This window comes from Stylophora pistillata, chromosome 3, assembly GCF_964205215.1.
Source record: "Stylophora pistillata chromosome 3, jaStyPist1.2, whole genome shotgun sequence".
NCBI lineage: Eukaryota > Metazoa > Cnidaria > Anthozoa > Scleractinia > Pocilloporidae > Stylophora > Stylophora pistillata.
Genome location: NC_142521.1, coordinates 11,031,234 through 11,047,960, shown reverse-complemented (window position 1 = coordinate 11,047,960; position 16,727 = coordinate 11,031,234). Strand labels below are relative to the sequence as shown.

The following is a 16,727-nucleotide window of genomic DNA, read 5'->3' as shown; positions in this document are numbered from 1 at the left end:
CAATGTCACGCATGCGTAAATCGTTACACGAACATAAATCGTCACACAAACACCGGTAACCAATCAGACTGCAGGATTAGTTTCATCTCACCGTGCCCTTCACCAGTTCTCAAATTTAGATTTTTTCCTTTCTTGTGCAATAGTACCGATGTGCATATGTTGGCTTCACTACATTTGAATTCTATGGAGCGCAACAAGAGAACGAGCGTGTTCAAGACCTAGAATTCTTCTCTCAAAATTTATCATAAAAGTTGTCGAAACTATGTGCTTAGTCATTGAAAGGTGGGAATGCTCTTTCGGAAGTTGCAATATAGGTTAGTTCCAGGCATGAGAATTTATGAAAGAGATGTACAAAAATGGAAAATAAATGACAGTACATGGCATAAATCAAGTCTATTTTGGGGGAGCACTGCTAAAAATGTTAAATTACACAAATTTTAATGAAGAAGAATTACTATGATATTCTGTCTGATTTAGATGACGTAATTTAGACCAGCAAATTCTTGTTCGTGGAGGGAATGAATGTCCGCAACTGACTCCGGCACTGAGCATCAGATAGGAAGGAGACCTGTCTACTGCATAACTTAGGGTTATGCCTAATCATTCCAAGCAACATATGGCAATCTGCGGTCTTTCCTTGCACTTAGGTGGCACGGAAAGCCGTAAAAATCTTGAACAAAAGCTCATCTTTCAAACCGGCAGTCTAAATCCCACAGGGATCAACGAACGCTTTTCATTCCACTAATTTATTCATGTTTTTCTCGTTGCCATGCTCCCACCAATAACGTAGCTCCATTTTCTGCCTTTAAAAGCACACACAACCCACAATTCCTCTATTCGCTCCGACGAAGGGCTAACGCTCGAAACGTCAGCTTTTGTAATCATTACTGTGGCCAATTTACCATTTCAACTTTGTTGATATATCCAAATTATGGTTAGAGGGCTGCATTCCAAGACTACTTACCTTCTTAGAATCCTCGCCTTTTTCGCTCTTTCAGGATTGGAAGACATGGAAAGTAAGCTTACACGAAATACTAGTGCCGAATTTTTCAAGTTTTTCTAGACTTAGAACCCATGGCCCTCTCATCTTTTCACCGTCGATCAAAACAAAATGGCGGACTGGAGCAAAGGTCGCAACAGTGTTACGTGAAGGTCAGCAATCTCTCGAGCTCTCTTCTTTTATCTCACTTTGCTTTTTCGTTTTAACGGACTAAAGGCGCGATAATTGGCCAAAGTAAGTTGACCAGTTAGGTGCTTTAACTCATTTATTGTTTTGCTTTCGCTGTTCATTTGATGTTGAATTATGGTATGCACTCTCGGGTTTATAGATTCGTGATTATTATTGAGCATTTTGTCAAATGGAAACGTCAGAATGAGTCACTGTCAATATAAACAACAAATTTAAAAATATAGCCAAATTATTTGATTCCTAAATGATGTCAGAGTAGCTTAAAATTTTTAAAGAAACTCCCCTAGTTATCAATATGACCTTTCGTCTTTTGCAGCTTAGTAACCCCCAGTCCATTTAAAACTGAGATTACTCAAGTTTGAAAATTTCAAAGGGGTCTCTTTCTTTTTTCCCTGTATTTTCAGGCATTAATTCACCAAAAATAACTATAAGAGGAGGTTAACGAAGTGGGCGTAATGTCGATGAAACATAACGTTAAGCTATTGCAACGTGAAACAATAAATTAAAACACTAATGTGACCTTGAATTACTGTAAAATATTGTAAAGTCCGAGCTTTCGCTGCTCGGCGGCATCATCCGTCCCAGATGATGCTGTTGAGCGGCGAAAGCTTGGACTTCTACAATATTTTACAGTAATTCAAGGAGACATTGGTGTGTTTATTGTTTTACCTAAAATGTTACTGAAGGACAACATTCAAAGATATTGCAACGTGTTTTTGGTTTTTCTATAAATCTAATATACTGTTTGGGTGAGCTTGATACATGGCTCGTCAGAACAAGCACAGTTGTTAAGTGGCTCAGATGGAATTCATATCAGTTATTTCTATGTGAGATAATGTAGTCATTGGCACCAGTAGTCTAACATGTTCTTGTTTGACAGCATTTGCTACTGCCAGTTGTCTAGAAACTGGCTTACATTTGATCCTCCCCTACTTGATCAATGTTTTTGTTTGTTTGTTTGTTCATTTTTGTTTGTATTTGGAACTTGTATTTTCTTGCTTCTGGGGCTGTTTACATCAAATGCACTTCTTTTTGCAACTTTATGTCACTAGCTCATACAGCTCAGTGTGTACCTTTTTTGGAGGAACACTCTGAGATCCGGAAAAAGTTCACTTCAATTGAGATAATGGTTGCAATGAGTACTTTAACTTTTTTTCAGCAAATTGTAACTTTGTTTCTCTTCTAAGGGGAAGGGTCATTTCAAAGATAGGTACCAAAAAGGGCTTTTAAATGTGTTAGTACAAGAAAATTTCCATTTGTTTAATTAAGAACTAAGACAACACCATGTTACTTTACAGTCCAGAGCTCATGACAGCTGCCCTTTAACTACACATATGAAGTTTTGGTGATGATGAGTTACTGTGGTGATCTTTGTGTTCTGAGACACATAAGTGTTTTAAATACTATAATTAAATCCTTGTGAATCAGCTTTTCATATAATTTATGAAGCTCAAATTTGAACTCAAATACACATACAATACTAGTATAGACCACTTTCATAAATGGCTGCCGGAATAAAATTCTTTTGTTTACATATAAATTTGCCTGGGTGGCCTCGTTCTCCAGTACAAAATTCAAAAGAATACATTATCTCAAGCGAGGCCACTCGGGCAAATTCGAATTTAAACAAAAGAATATTAATCCGGCAGCCATTTATGAAAGTGGTCTATAGGATCATGTAAAATTTATAACAAAGCCTTTGAGAATTTTTTTGATGCTAAGCTAAATAAATGCTAATAACGACTAGTAATTGACATAATTCTTGATAGAATTCTCCTTGTTTTCTGTGCAATTACCAATATTCAGCTTCATTTATCATATAAACGTAATGCAGAAATGAAGCACAGGAGATCATTTATTTCATTTAAGTAAAACCCATCTTTTGCACTATCATCTGTGTGAATTTATCAGCCTTGACATACCTTACCATTAGTCTGGGTGACACACTTGTTGAGCTTCGTTTTCATTTGGGGAATATCATGAGAATGTTGTTCATCAAATACAAAGATTCAGCTGGAATTACCACTAAATATGAGTGATAAATTCTGGCACCAGAATGGTGCACATTACTCTTTTTACACACTTTCCAGTTTTACCTTGGCAATATTTGCTTTCAACAATTTAATTGAAACACGTTCTACCAATTTATCAAAGTCGGTTGGAGTTTTTTTTCTTTGAAAGTTACTGTTTGCCAATTTATATTCAATGCTACCTTTGAGAATGCATATTTTAATGGATAAACAAACAAACAGGCAGAGTAAATTTTTTAATTATGTGGGACTGCAAATTACATTTCATCTGAGCAAGGCTGATATACTTGAATCTCCATAGTTACCCAATGAAGCACCGTTGCGTTTTAATCTCTTTGCAACTCAGATGTGGCAGCTATTTGAAAACACTTTACTGAACAAGAAAATGAAAAATATGAAACAGAAATAAGTCTAATATATAAAGCACACTCTAGTTCTTATTGGAAAAATAGGCTTGCCATTACCACCTGTTTACTCTATCTTTGCAAAAATTTCAGTGTCATGGCCCCTTTGGTGAAGCGAGTCTAAGAGTTGACTGGGAGAGAATTTCGAAATTATAAATAAGAAAATAAGAAAAAAGGACAATGTTTGTCCAAAAAATTAGGTAGCCGAGTTTTTTTCTTTGTCAAAGAAAAGTTCTACCTTGGCTGTGCCATACGAATATTTTTGCCCTTAGGTGAGGCACTAACGGTACTGGGTATCTCGAGTCAGGCGCCGTATTGTCGGTGAAATCTTATGGAAACTTTAAGCGGCGCACTCGTTTATTTGAATTGATTTGACGTTTTTTTTAATTTGGTCAACAAGAGAGGTGCTTATTCAGAGGGGTGCATATTCGGGGTGACGCTGTGCATTAATGTTTATTTTTTGTGTGTTGTCCAAAATTGGCAATCCATGCTGATATCAATAGCGGTAGTTGCAGAGAAAACAATTAGCCAGGGTAGTATGTGTTCATTTCTTTGGGACAAAAACGGTATCCGTGAGAGGGAAAGCCCTTTTATCACTTTTCTGCTCATTCGGGACCGCCTTCGCTTTTAGCTGGTATATGGGGCAATCATTAAAGACGCGAACATAGATTTTGGAATCGCGTTTGTCATAATTCTTTTTAAGTCGAATTAGTCGAATATGTTTCAAAATGCGTCAATTTCTTATTTTCGCTGCTTGCGCCGTTTTGTTCTATACCATTTATATCGTACCTATTCCTTTATTATATTGCTTTCAATATGACATAACCTTTTTTTATCAATTTCTTTATGTAGTCTAACTTCATGCCACTCTTTAAACTTCTCACTAAGATTTTTAGCTTTCTGATCGAATTTCACTTGTTTGATTCGATCTAAAGAAGTCGAAGGCCGAAACGTTGTGATTAGACTGGAACAGTTAGAAGTTGGTTTCTCTACTACTTATTTGTACTCTTATATGTTTATATTTACTCCCTGTGATTGAAAAGCTTATATGAGGAACAGACCCTTTAAAGTGAGACTCATCTTTTGTCTACCGATGGGCTAGCTAGCACGCGACGACCACGAGGACTCCTTCCACCTTTTTATAACGGAGAATTTTCTAATCATCTTCTTGACACAAGGAGGGATATTTGTTGTCTAGTGTGTGCGACGAAGTTAAACCAGTGTACGGAAACCTAAGTTTGATAAGTTCTTTTCCCAAGGAATCATTTTAATTAAACAGGTACTCACTATAAATACATCGTTTACAAAGAAAAAAATAGGCATGACATGGCAAAATAATGGAAGCCACATGGATTGTGTGCGGTTTACTTAGCGGACATTTTTCAAGTCAAATTCAATTTGTGTGGGTTATTTGCATGCTCATAAATTTTCCTTCTTTTATATGTAGCGGGAATATTGCCAAATAAAAGCTGTTGCTCTGCCATGTGTTAATGTGAGAGGCCGTAAATTAGGAAATCAACTGAATTGTCTAAGGCACCGTATCCAAGGCTCTTCAGTGCGTTTCGTACAGCATTCAGGTGTCGGTCGGGAGATAATGAAGGAAATACAATTCCTGTTCGTGTAGGGGGAACAATTTTTAGACCTTCATAGCTTAAAATAACTACTTTCCGTTTCAATGGTTAAAACTGCATCCGTTGTAATAAGTTTGGCAATTTATATTGTATGTTAAAATTTGGCTCTGCTCCCTAGGTATAGGTTTTGTTTATAGCGTGTTTTATCAAATGTTCTTACACTGACTTATATTTGCAACTGCCGCGGGCTCATTGATCCAATAGCACGTGGTAAGGTAGAATAACATAGGTCTTTTGTTTGTAGGATTTATTTGTTATTCGCCGCAGAACGTCGACCGTTACTTACTTCTTGAAGGCAGAGAGATGTTTTTATCCCGTATTTATGGATTTCTGTCTCAGGGATGAAGATGTAACACAGGTATCAATACAAGTGTATGTGTCATCTTTGTATATTATGCACCAGTCTTCTTTAGGTGGACGGCTGTGGCATATTTTCTCGGAGGCCGGATGGTAGTTGTTCATTGGCAGTCTAACGGAACTAGTTATTTGTACATGTACGCAGTCACTGTCGGGATGAGCGAAATTTATCTCATTCGCATTTACCTTTTTGCTAGAAAATACCACTGCGCCATTTATCTTTTGATTTACTAGATTTTAAACGAATCAATAACCACCTTAAGTCTTTCTGGCTAATATGAAATATATAGTTTAGTAATTCGTTGCAGTTTTGTAGACTAAGAAGGGGCCGTTTGGCTTTTATTATTCCTTAGTTTTCGTGTCGATTGCCGTCGATTGCCCATGAAATATCTTGGTTTCGATATCCTGTCTTCATTTGTCGCGTGTACTCTTTTGATAAGAATGTTTTCCTGATTTTGTCTTTGCTACATGAACATGCTGTGTGAGGGACTTGCTGCGAAAAAGGCCACCATGTTTTTAAACACGCGTAGTTTGCCATTGTTTGGGACCGTGTGGATCAGAGTTTGGTGTAATCTATTATTGTTTATACTTTTATTTTCGATCCTTTCTAGTCCGATTTACTTTCGATAGGGTCTTTTATTTCATTTTCTTAGCAATGTCAGATGGATAAGGAAATAGTTCTGAGCGCAAAACTTTTCCTCCTGGTAAGGCCTTTCAAGTGTGGCTTTCCTTTACAATACATTCAATGATTTCTAACCTCTTAAAAAATACGCGAACGTAATGAGCCATATTTGTCCTGTTGTTTGTCTCCAGTAAAAAATACGATTGCAAGTGAAAGTTAAAGTTATCAGGTGACTGGAGTTTCGGTCAAGTTTTGATCCATTCAAAACATGGACTACGGACTACGATCACCAAATCGCTTTACGTACCCTTTATCTCTCCATGCGAATGCAAATAATTTGAAGTTCGCTTCGTTTGTCTTGGCACCTTGTACCCAGTCCTTAAGTTAGATTCTGTTGTGTTATCTTTTTGTTATGACTGAGAAAGACACCTTACAACCTCGCTAAGTTATCGAAACCTTTGGTTGGTAAATGGATTCTAGCTTTATTTGTTGTCTTGGCAGTTTTGTGTCCAAGTTTTAACGCACCACCTGTTTCTTTTTTGTCCTAAACCAAACATCACCACATGTGCGTGACGACAGCGTGGCATTAATTATGCTTTAATTTACTTTCGTCACTTTCTACCTTGAACTATTCCCGTTTCCCTTACAGTTGATATTCATAAGGACATTTGATCCGCTCAATACCTGTAACACAAGTTTCACATGCTCCTTTCTATTTTTATCATGTCGGATATTCTTACTCGTGCAAATTTTGCAGAGATCACTCCTAACGCACAATTACAGGAAACCTTTTTCATTGCTTTGAGATTGGCTCTTTGTATATGCATTTCGTGGCGTCACTAAGAGTTGCCCAGAGTGACACAAAATACACTGTAGTGCGGAACCTGAGGCAAATCTTAGTAGAGACACGAAATGAATGTATAAAGTTAACATTTTTCCTATATTTATTTTTTTCCCCGTTGCAGCTATCCAAATTGTTTATGGAATATTACTTTGATGTTTGCGGCCAACGGTGTGTTAAGTCAGCCCGCTGTAGATAAAATGAAGTGCGATTTCCGTTGTTTTACCTTGAATAAAATGAACTTGAGTTAATATAGAATATAGTTAATGAACGTAACATCACTACCACCAGAGTTAGTAAAGGGGACTGGGTCCCCTCTACTAACTCTGCTGTCACCCATATACTTGGTAACCAAAGTTCAAGGGATATAAATTTTTTTAAAATATCTAGATCTGAGAACATCACATTTAGTGAACTGCATTTTGTTCGTTCACTTCAGCACACTTCAATACTCTTCTTTACACCACAATGCAAGTTACGCTCCTTTATCTGTCGACAAGAAACACCTCCCTGTTAGTTGAAAAGTGTTTTGTCTAATATTCCCGAAAGTAAATTAGCGCCGATGAACTTTAATGGCATCATTCACCGAACTTGTCAACTTATCGCCCTATTTTGGGGACAAAGAGACTTCAACTGCTTTTTGATTTTACCGAACAGGAAGCCATTTTCTATTACGTTAGATACAATAGCTGAATATTTCCTAGTTAAAAGTTGTGGTTACATAAAAATTCCTTCGGCTTTGTTGCGATGTTGATCAAGTTTAACGCCTGTGCCAACATACCATAACTGTGGGTCAATATGAGGTGAACACCGGTAGAAGTCTGTTCTTTGATAAGATTCTACCATATTGTCTGCCAAAGAGAATGGCCATAACCGTATGACATAAAAAAAAAATTGTACAGGGTTTTAACTCTTGCTCTTTCTTCGCAGAATTAAGTTCGTCCTCGCAGGAAAAAGAAAGTGTACTACCTTCAGTCCAAAGAGGAACTCCAGGGGAGTATGCGGGGGGCATAGGTTGCCTCTTTTGTTATCTTGTTTTGGACGGTGTCAGTCGTTTTGGGCAGCAAGGCTGACACTGATAATGAAGTCACCTCCTCGTCCAGGTGGGTAAGTAATTTTATTTCGTTCGAATCTTTGGGGACCAATTGTATGATAGGAATAGATAATAATGATGATGATGTTGAAAATGACAAAGTAACGATTAAGGGAGCACCTACACACTGGGCTAATTCTGTTATCCTTCTGACTTGCAAAGTGACTCACAGGCACTTTGTTGTGATCCGCACAATAGTTTGTAGACGCAAGTACGCGTGAAAAATTGAATTTCGCTGAACGAGCACATTGCCTACTTAACATGATGAACGACAGATATCTGTGTATTTTTCATTTGCATAAGCATTGGTCAACTGACCCTTTTGATCAGAATGAATTTTTAACTTCCTTCAGAAAAACTCTACACGAAATGTGAAACCCAAGTTGATCAAGGCGAGTGTGGAAACTGCACTTAATTAAAGAAAAAACTGAACCTCAGCCTAAACAAGCTCGCGAAATATACCGGTAGAAGTCATTTTATTTGCGTTACACACTTTTCCAACCTTATGTTCCCTTACCCTGTTGTGTCTTCCTGCTGGATAAGCCTCATGCCTGGAGGAAACGCAGTTTTTAATCATGTGAACATGAAACAAAACGTAACATTAACTGTCATAGTGGTTTTTTTTTGTAGAACCATTTGAAGTTTTACATCGATTTATTCTAATGGGTTGGAGGGAGGGGGTGTCAACAGATAGTACTGATAAAGCGGTTCGGACTATTTATGAGGTGTTTGTTCTATGAATTCTTCTGCTTTTATGACAAAAGACTTTTCATTCGGTTAACGTGGACGCTTTGAAAATCGAAAAACGCTGTGTAACAGATGCGACAATCCAAAACATTGAAAATGAGCCTTGAATAGTAACGAATAGTACTAACGTGATTATCTTCCTAATAAGGACATGTATTCAAATTGACCAACATAACGTTGCCCTCCCCTTTTGGGTCTTTGCGCTCAGTGAATAGACGACAGTTGAGATTATGAATCATAAACCATATCAGTGATCCAAGTACATACGACAATTAACCGGTGTAATCGCGAGGGAAAGTCAGCAATCGTTGAAAAAAACCTCACAACCATTTCATATTTGCGACGAATAGATGGAGTGAATTCGATAGTGAAGTCACGTTAGCATCACTATATTATATATTCACGAGGTTGAGAATAAGATGCAGATTAATTTTGAAACTGAAAGGAGAGTACAAATCAAAGTTGAAGATTTTTAACCTACCCGCGCACTTCATCTTTTACATTATCCTCCATTAAAAGCTGCGGACCCCACTTGCGTTCAAGTTATGCAAATGCAGTCCAACTGGAGGGAAAAAAAAAAGATGAAGTAATATTTTGTTGCCTTCTTTTTTCTCCCACACAGGGTACTCACCCCAGTCCTCCGGTTGTCAATTACTGTACGCTCATGGGGACACGAGAGATTAAGAGACACGAAGAAGCAAAGAACGGTAAGTTAATACTGTTTGAAGTTTAACATTTTTTTGACTAATGATGATATTATGTACACACTTCCACTTATTATAATGTCACCCTGGAGAACACTTTTGTTTCGAAATCACCGAATTGATTTACGAATCGAGGCGGTCGAAACCATGGATACGAAGGTATTAACGAGTGTGCTGATCAGGAGCGACTGCAGATAGTTCTGTTGAGAGAGATTAAATCAGATTGTACGAGTTCACTGATTCCCCGTAACTCAGAACTCTTGCTTTCAAATCGAAGGAGAATAACAAGACACTGAAGAGTTTACGTATTAGCCCCCACTGTAAAACGGTTTCTTAGTAAACAACTCAGTTTTCATGTAATTGTGTGGTAAACGATTTGAGTAATCCAATGGGGAATATTGATTGGGCAGAAGCCATATCAAACAGTGGTTAGGAAATCCTGAAACACCATAAAAAGACTGAGACTACCATGAAAACTTAGTCGTAGTTTAGTGGTGGGAGATGGGTTGTTGGGGCAGTCAGGAACTTTTTTTCCAAAGTCCTTTGACGATAGAAACGACTGTAGCAAAGGCGAAAGGCGTTGGTCTATGAGATATCCTCAAGGGTCGATGAAGATTCGAGCTGAAGTCGTTGCCCAGTTTTAGGTGATTGGTATGAGTAGCTGCAAAGAAAGAGACATCCTTCCAAATCATAACTTATTTATTCATTTCTTACAAAACCCAGCACAGAAAGGTTTTTCAATTATTTTCATACTTAAATTGTTGTTTTAGATCATTACATTTTGGGCATATGTGTCTACATATTCATCGGTCATACTTATTCGTACAAAACGTGGACCTCAAACCCCTTCAGAAATGTTGCTTACGTCAGTTGAGATGGTAGGCTTTTCACTGCTTAGTTAATCGATGAGGCGAAAGTGACCTCAATTACACTTTGTATTTATATTAAAAATTGAGGTGGCCCTAGTCGGGTAAATAAAATTAGAGATATGCTTTGAAGACAACAAATACATGTAACTATACGAGGAGTATAAAAATGGAGAGCCACACTTGTACTCAACTGATTTTCTGATAATTAAATAATTGGCTTCGCTCTGAAAATCTTTGATTATTACTTAATTTAAAAAATTTTCAATAGACTAGGACATTTACCAACAGTGGTGAGGCTGCTACAAGGGTGATTTGTAATACCTCTAACATCTTAATTTCCATCCTTTTGAAATGAAGTAAGGGCATATAACAATTGTTACCATAGTAACTGAAATCGCAAATGGGAGAACACTCGCAAGAAATGTGTTTATCTCTTTGATAATAGATGAAGTGAAAGACAAGTTTTTGATAACTTGATGTTAAGGGGTCACAGCTACCTTATATTTTGTCCAAAAAACCTTGGCAGTTCTCAACCCATTGGTCGAAGTGTTCTACGTATGTCTGGGCATTTCACTTGTTTGCTATTTTGAATAATTTGCTCTGTTATTATTTTATGTATAAAACTATGTGAAATGCCCTCAACAATACAACTGTTACAGCACTGCTTGTCCTATACATCAATTACCAGTCTAAAATCAATCAGCCCTAGAAAAGGGAAATCGTATGGACTATTGCGATTTGGGGAATGGGTTACAAGGATTTTATTTTTACATACATCGAATGAAAGTACTTGAAATCTTTCTTTTCACTCCTTCACATTCATTTGCTGCAATATTCCAATATAGCAGTTTACTACAACGATTCCTGTGGATCAAACAAGAAATCGAAGTGTAACCCATTTGTTATCTCAGTATACTGTTCTAGAATAGGTTACATTTTACTGCAATTACAACAGAAGTGAGCACTAAAATTGTTTTTTTTCCCCTTGTCCTTGATGCACACGCAAACCTGCAATGCGCTCAACTGACCATGAATTTACCAAGACGGTTTGATAGGTTGATGAGAGATTAATGTTTGGAATCTGCCAAGTCTCATTATTTGAAGTGGGGAAAGTAGCCAAAGTACTTACTGACGTGCTTAACACAACATTACAGCAGGTTGAGTCTCTTTGTTTTTATCTATCAGTAACAATGAACTTACCGTCTGTTGGTTTGGAATCCCAAATTCTTCCAGGTCTATATCATTGAATCTGAAAAAAAAAAAAAAAAAAAACAATAGAAGTGAGGTTATGATGTTGTCTTACGACAGGCTGTCGTATTTACACGAGGGAAAGTAGGGTTCCTGCAATTCTTGGTACGTTTCTAAGCCCCAGAGATTACTTAATGGTGTTAGGGGAAGAAAGCTGCACCCCGTAAGTAAAGGAGTCAGTTTAAGTGGCTGGAGAGAGTGCGAAACGGCGAGGGTGCGTTATGGAAGTCTTGTATTCTATTGCAAAAGAGTTGACACTTATGTGTTTGAAGAGGTCTAAACATGGATGATGTTCGGGTGATTTTCATTTGGTGGAGATGTTTCTAATGTCCCCATACGTGAAATAAATTCTGTTAATTACCTTGTTAGCTGTGAGCCCCATGTTTTCGATTTGGATGTGAACACTTTAAAGAATAGTAGCAGTATTTGTACTCTTTGCTCAAATGTTGTGACATGTTGCTGTAAATTGGACAGGAAGACGTTGCAAAAAAATCAATTTTCGAGGTGCTAAACAAGTTGACCAAGCTTAAGTACTGATTTACTGAAGTAACTGATGACTAAGTTCTCGTTCCTTTTGATGGTGGTCAGGGAAAACCCAGGAAATCTCCCTTTGAGTCAAGGGAAATTTACCTCTTCGAAAGAAGTTAGTGAATAAGTGAAAATTAAACGAAATATGCAGTTTTCCATCTCTTCTTGACGAAAACTGGGGGCACTTAACCTTTGTCATGTCATTTACATTGTTTAGTGCAGTTGACATATTCCTAACAAGAATTTCTCGAAAATTTTAAGTTCTTCGGTACTTTTCAAGGACTTGAAAGTTGTAGGATTGGTTAAATATTGTTTGATGAAATTTAAAACAAGCTGGTGTTGGGTTGCCAAAAAGATCAATCCCTTTCCCATGTTACTTCAAGTAATAAACAACTCATGCACATCATTTGTGACTTGCAGAAAGCATAAATTCATGGGTGGAAAGGATGGTTTTTTGATAGGAGATTGGAGGGCATTATGGTGATTCTTTGATGAAATTGGTTATTCAATTGGTTAGGGAAAGTTAACGTTTGATAGGGAAAAGAGAGGGCATTTCAAAAGCCCATGGCTCTGACCACCATGTCTTTGCACTGCTTATCATTGAAAATAGGCTGTGCCTTATAATAAAATAGAGTAATTTTATGCCCCATTTTCTCTTTATCAGTGATGATTATTTGCATTAGTTTTGGCTCTACTTACCATTGAAAATTGTGTGCAGCCTCCGTCATGATGCATACTACAATAAAAAAGTAAATATTACACTGTGACCATAGGAATAGATAATAAACTAAGCACTTTGTATGCAACCTCTCAACGTATTTGCTTTGAACTCTTCACTGGTCTTCCAGACTATCCAGAGCACGAATATTTATTTACCTTGAAAGTGTCCTCATTCTTGTTGAACTGTTTAAAAGTAAATACTCCCAAAGGTGTTTTGCGAGATTTATCAAATTCTTGCGTGTTGAAGCCTCTCTTCCCTGGCGATAATCTTCCTGCAGAAAAAAATGTTGAGGAAAAAATTGTTTTTTGTCTTCCGTCTATTCAATTTCTTATGTTCATCGAAAGATTAAAAGTTTTATCTAGGCACTCACTTGAAGCATTCTGTTTTGTTGTCGAAGGCATACAGTGACTGAATTAAATTCTTCTTCACCTGGATTCACCTACCAATATTGAGGAGAACAAGTTGAATATTTTTTAAGCTGAAAATTTTTCACTTCCATAACAAAGGCTAACTCAGTGGTCCAAATTTTTATGTTTAAGAGTCCCACGTAATTGTTCAATAGAAGAGTTGAGATTCGGGCATGCTTATTTTCTCTTTAATTGGTCTCAGGCATCATAACCAACACACCTATACCCATGCGAACACTCATTATAAGTTATCATTTAGAAAAGTTTTTCAGTGTTAAATTAATTTAGCCTTGCGTTTTTGAAAGGAGTAGTAATGTACTTAAACTACTTAGAAAAATACGTACCCAGTTACTCCATTTTTCAATAATCTCTTCCCTGGCAAGAGTAATAAAAACAGTTCTCAAGTGAATTTGTGTTGTGTGAGTTGTAAGCGGGGGTTTTGCATTCAATCTCAAAACGATCTTTACTGATTCTTAAAATAAAGCCATTTTTTGGGGTAAATGTTTCTTTAACTACCTTCTAGCCTGGTATCCAACTTCCTCGAGAGAATTCTTGTCCAAGTACTTCATCAATGCGGACATTGTCTTGCAAACAGCCCTATCTAGGTGAATCATATTTTCTGGGACCAGCTGTTAAGAAATAATAAGAAAAAAAATTATTTACCCTTTTCGTTGGCTATTTGATTAATATTTGCACTTCATTTATTTTATATGGAACCCGGTACATGCAACAAGTTATTTTACAGTCTTTCAGTTCACTTCTTTAAGATGTCGACTTATTAAACTTTACCCCGTTTTGTGTGGGGAAAAAATAGGATAATAAAGTGCTTACAACTTAATGACAATTTAAATGTTAGCGCCCAGGCAAAGTCTTCGAGCCATTTGCTGCCTAGCAGAAAAGGAAATAAATGATCAAATCAAAAGATCGAATGAGCTATTGAATTAATGTACAAGTTGTCATAAAGATGCCCTTCATTGTGCACTTTTCCAAAATGACACGATATAGCTACGATATTTTAGATTGAGTTGTATCAAAGAGTAATGGTATTTGCATCAAGATACTTTGACTTTACTTAAATGTGCTGTTCATAGACATGGGTTCGCATTCATAGTACACTAAGAAGGACATAAGACATACAATTAACTACAAGGGTTATCCTCCGAATTCTGCATCGAACATTTTCATTATGTGAAGTGAACAGGTTGCCAGTTGGATGAGACGCCCGATTCTTATCTCGTTGTTTAAAATCTGCGTTAACTTGGATTCCCCTTCTATTATGCTTTGCACTTTACTCTAATGGTGCAGCGCAGCATTAAATCGTTACTTACTCTGAAACTTAGTACTTCTGACTGGCTAATGGATGTCGTCTTCAGAGACCAGGGTGTTGTTGTTGTGATACGGAGTCGATTTCGGCGGCCTTCTTCTGCTCCTTTTTTCGTCCCCCTCGAAGTTGTGCGTCGTCGAAATGACTATTTTTGTCGTTTTACATCAAAAATGATTCGGTAATACTAAGTCAGGCGTTTTTAAAGACGGCGCACGAAGCATCTCATAGAACTTACTTGGCCTGTATTTTGGTTGGTTGTATTTCCTTTTCAATTTTCTCAATTCAGTTTTTCAGCAATACGGGCCCCGGATGCGGCCTACTAAGCCACCCGGGGAAACAACTGGTAGAGGGAACCAGACATGGGGGAAGGGGGTTATCATTATCCTGTTCGTATGTTAATGGCTTCGTTGTAAATTTCTTTGAGTCACATGTTCACTGCTTGATCCAATCTTCCAGTGACTCGTTCTGTGGATTTTCACATCCTGCAAAAATGCTTTACCCCATCTCAAAGGTAGTCTTAGACTTGAGATGGTGTCCATACGCCTTCTCTGGCCTTGTGACTATCTGTTGCAAATTTGAGAGTTGACTGAATCTCTTTGCCTCATTTGCTTTGTGTTCATCCAACTTCTCTTGAACTCTTAATCTCTGTTTCGGATGTTTCATGGAATTCCCTTTCATTATGATGATGTGAGTTCTGTGTTTTTCGGAATGCTACATTGTCGGACAAGAATGCTAGGCGCCACTGAAATGACCTTCAACGAATTTCAATATTTAGCCTCAGTGAGTGTCGGAGCTTTTTTCTGAAGACATTCAATGAATAACACTCATATCTGAGCGTCCCTGCAGTCATGTGATTCACCTTTCAGTGACCTTTTCCCAAAACAGCTGCCTAATTGTTTTTCCGTCTCTGTTGTCAAGCCAACCTCGCAATCGTCAATAATAACCTTGTCTTTTGATCCCTCAATTTCGCTAGCAAAGTGTTTCAGGCAAGATGATTACAAATTAAAATTGAAAATTGCTGAGTAAATGCTGCTCTTTTTTCGCAGGAAGTTAAAAATTTTTTCTTTCGTTTCTTTGTTTTGCTTATTCACCCTTGTCAAGACACGTTTCCGGTGAGAAATTTATACTGCCACACTGTCTGTAGACTATTAGCATGGTCAAGTAAACGGATAGACTTAAAACGATTTTAACGTCAAAAACTAGTTAACTGGGAAACACTTTTCACAAACATCAGCATTACTACGGCCTTAATTCTGATGATACCAGAAGATTCGTAACTCTTATTAATAATGATAAACATTTCTTGACTATTTTGCCTTTTCTGATCAAGTGTTTTGAAATAAATTTCATTGCGTGCACAAGCCCTCATCACTTGAACAATTTTCATTGTCAGAGTTAATTGTTGGTCAACCGTAGCGGGATGATTTGGACGGAATTATGTCAGTTAGACATCACATTTGTTTATCTTGTAGAAATTTGTTTAGGTTTGTTCCAGGACCACTCAGCTGCGTCTCTCGATCTTTGTATTTTGAATCGACTTATTTTTTGGTATCCGTAGTCATATTGCGGTTAAACCACCAAGAAATTTGAATGCAGTAGTGCAATCTCATTACTCTCTAAATTAATGTGGAATATGTGTTTTGTCTGAGTTAGAAGTTTAACTAAGTTCAGGTAGTCCTGATTCACTAAGTCAAGTTGAACTTTTGGCACCTTTGATATTCGACGTCGAACTCCTTTTTTTTGAAATGACCAAAATGTGTCTAAGACTGAAGAATTATGTAATGATATTGTATCAGCGGGTGGTACTGCGGAAGCCGACGGGGAATTAGCATATTCCTTACGGGGCTTTCGAGTTTACTTGCACTGAGAGATCTGGGTACTAGTGCACTTGCGTACTAACACGCTTTGATATGAATAGTTTTCTGGTTTAGTTTAACCTCAAGCTCACTGATTACAAATACCCTTTTGTTGTTCTTTACATGCCACAAGGGTGAGTTATGAAGGAACTCAAG

General features: G+C 37.4%; 2 protein-coding genes across 7 annotated transcripts in view; one reads left to right on the top strand and one right to left on the bottom strand.

Annotated features, from left to right (window-relative positions):
• Nucleotides 1-5,498: 5,498 nt before the first annotated feature.
• The window catches only part of LOC111321112 (uncharacterized), a 34,288-nt gene continuing 23,059 nt past the window's right edge, over nt 5,499-16,727 (top strand). Inside the window, exons 1-3 of one of the 3 annotated variants that reach the window (XM_088753350.1) lie at nt 5,499-5,626; nt 8,005-8,177; nt 9,551-9,621. In XM_088753350.1, the coding sequence (XP_088609476.1) occupies nt 5,577-5,626; nt 8,005-8,177; nt 9,551-9,621 (294 nt within the window). In that variant the 5' untranslated portion in view covers nt 5,499-5,576. Of the gene's footprint in view, nt 5,627-8,004; nt 8,182-9,536; nt 9,622-16,727 lie in introns of all 3 variants that reach the window. The other 2 variants (XM_088753347.1, XM_088753348.1) reach the window with 2 other exon arrangements.
• On the bottom strand, nt 6,188-15,676 carry LOC111321109 (uncharacterized). Of its 4 annotated transcripts, none has more exons than XR_015998720.1 (12): nt 14,720-15,676; nt 13,908-14,020; nt 13,736-13,766; nt 13,355-13,423; nt 13,140-13,255; nt 12,963-12,999; nt 12,097-12,194; nt 11,688-11,736; nt 11,263-11,351; nt 9,396-9,476; nt 8,685-8,718; nt 6,188-8,206 (listed from the first exon to the last, which is right to left on the bottom strand). XR_015998720.1 is itself a non-coding variant. In XM_088753346.1 (9 exons), the coding sequence occupies exons 2-9, from the start codon at nt 14,003-14,005 to the stop codon at nt 11,340-11,342; spliced, it is 510 nt and encodes a 169-aa protein (XP_088609472.1). In that variant the 5' UTR covers nt 14,006-14,020; nt 14,720-15,673; the 3' UTR covers nt 10,300-11,339. The 4 variants fall into 4 exon arrangements, 1 of the variants encoding a protein (XP_088609472.1); XR_015998721.1 differs by having other exon boundaries at nt 6,188-7,300; XR_015998719.1 differs by having other exon boundaries at nt 6,188-8,718.

Coding starts and splice junctions, on each gene's coding strand:
- LOC111321109 (XM_088753346.1), bottom strand. CDS start 14,005: ATGATTCACCTAGATAGGGCTGTTTGCAAGACAATGTCCGCATTGATG. Junction 13,767..13,907: donor GTTGGATACCAGGCTAGAAG/GTAGTTAAAGAA, acceptor TACTCTTGCCAG/GGAAGAGATTATTGAAAAAT. Junction 13,424..13,735: donor TTGAAAAATGGAGTAACTGG/GTACGTATTTTT, acceptor CAATATTGGTAG/GTGAATCCAGGTGAAGAAGA.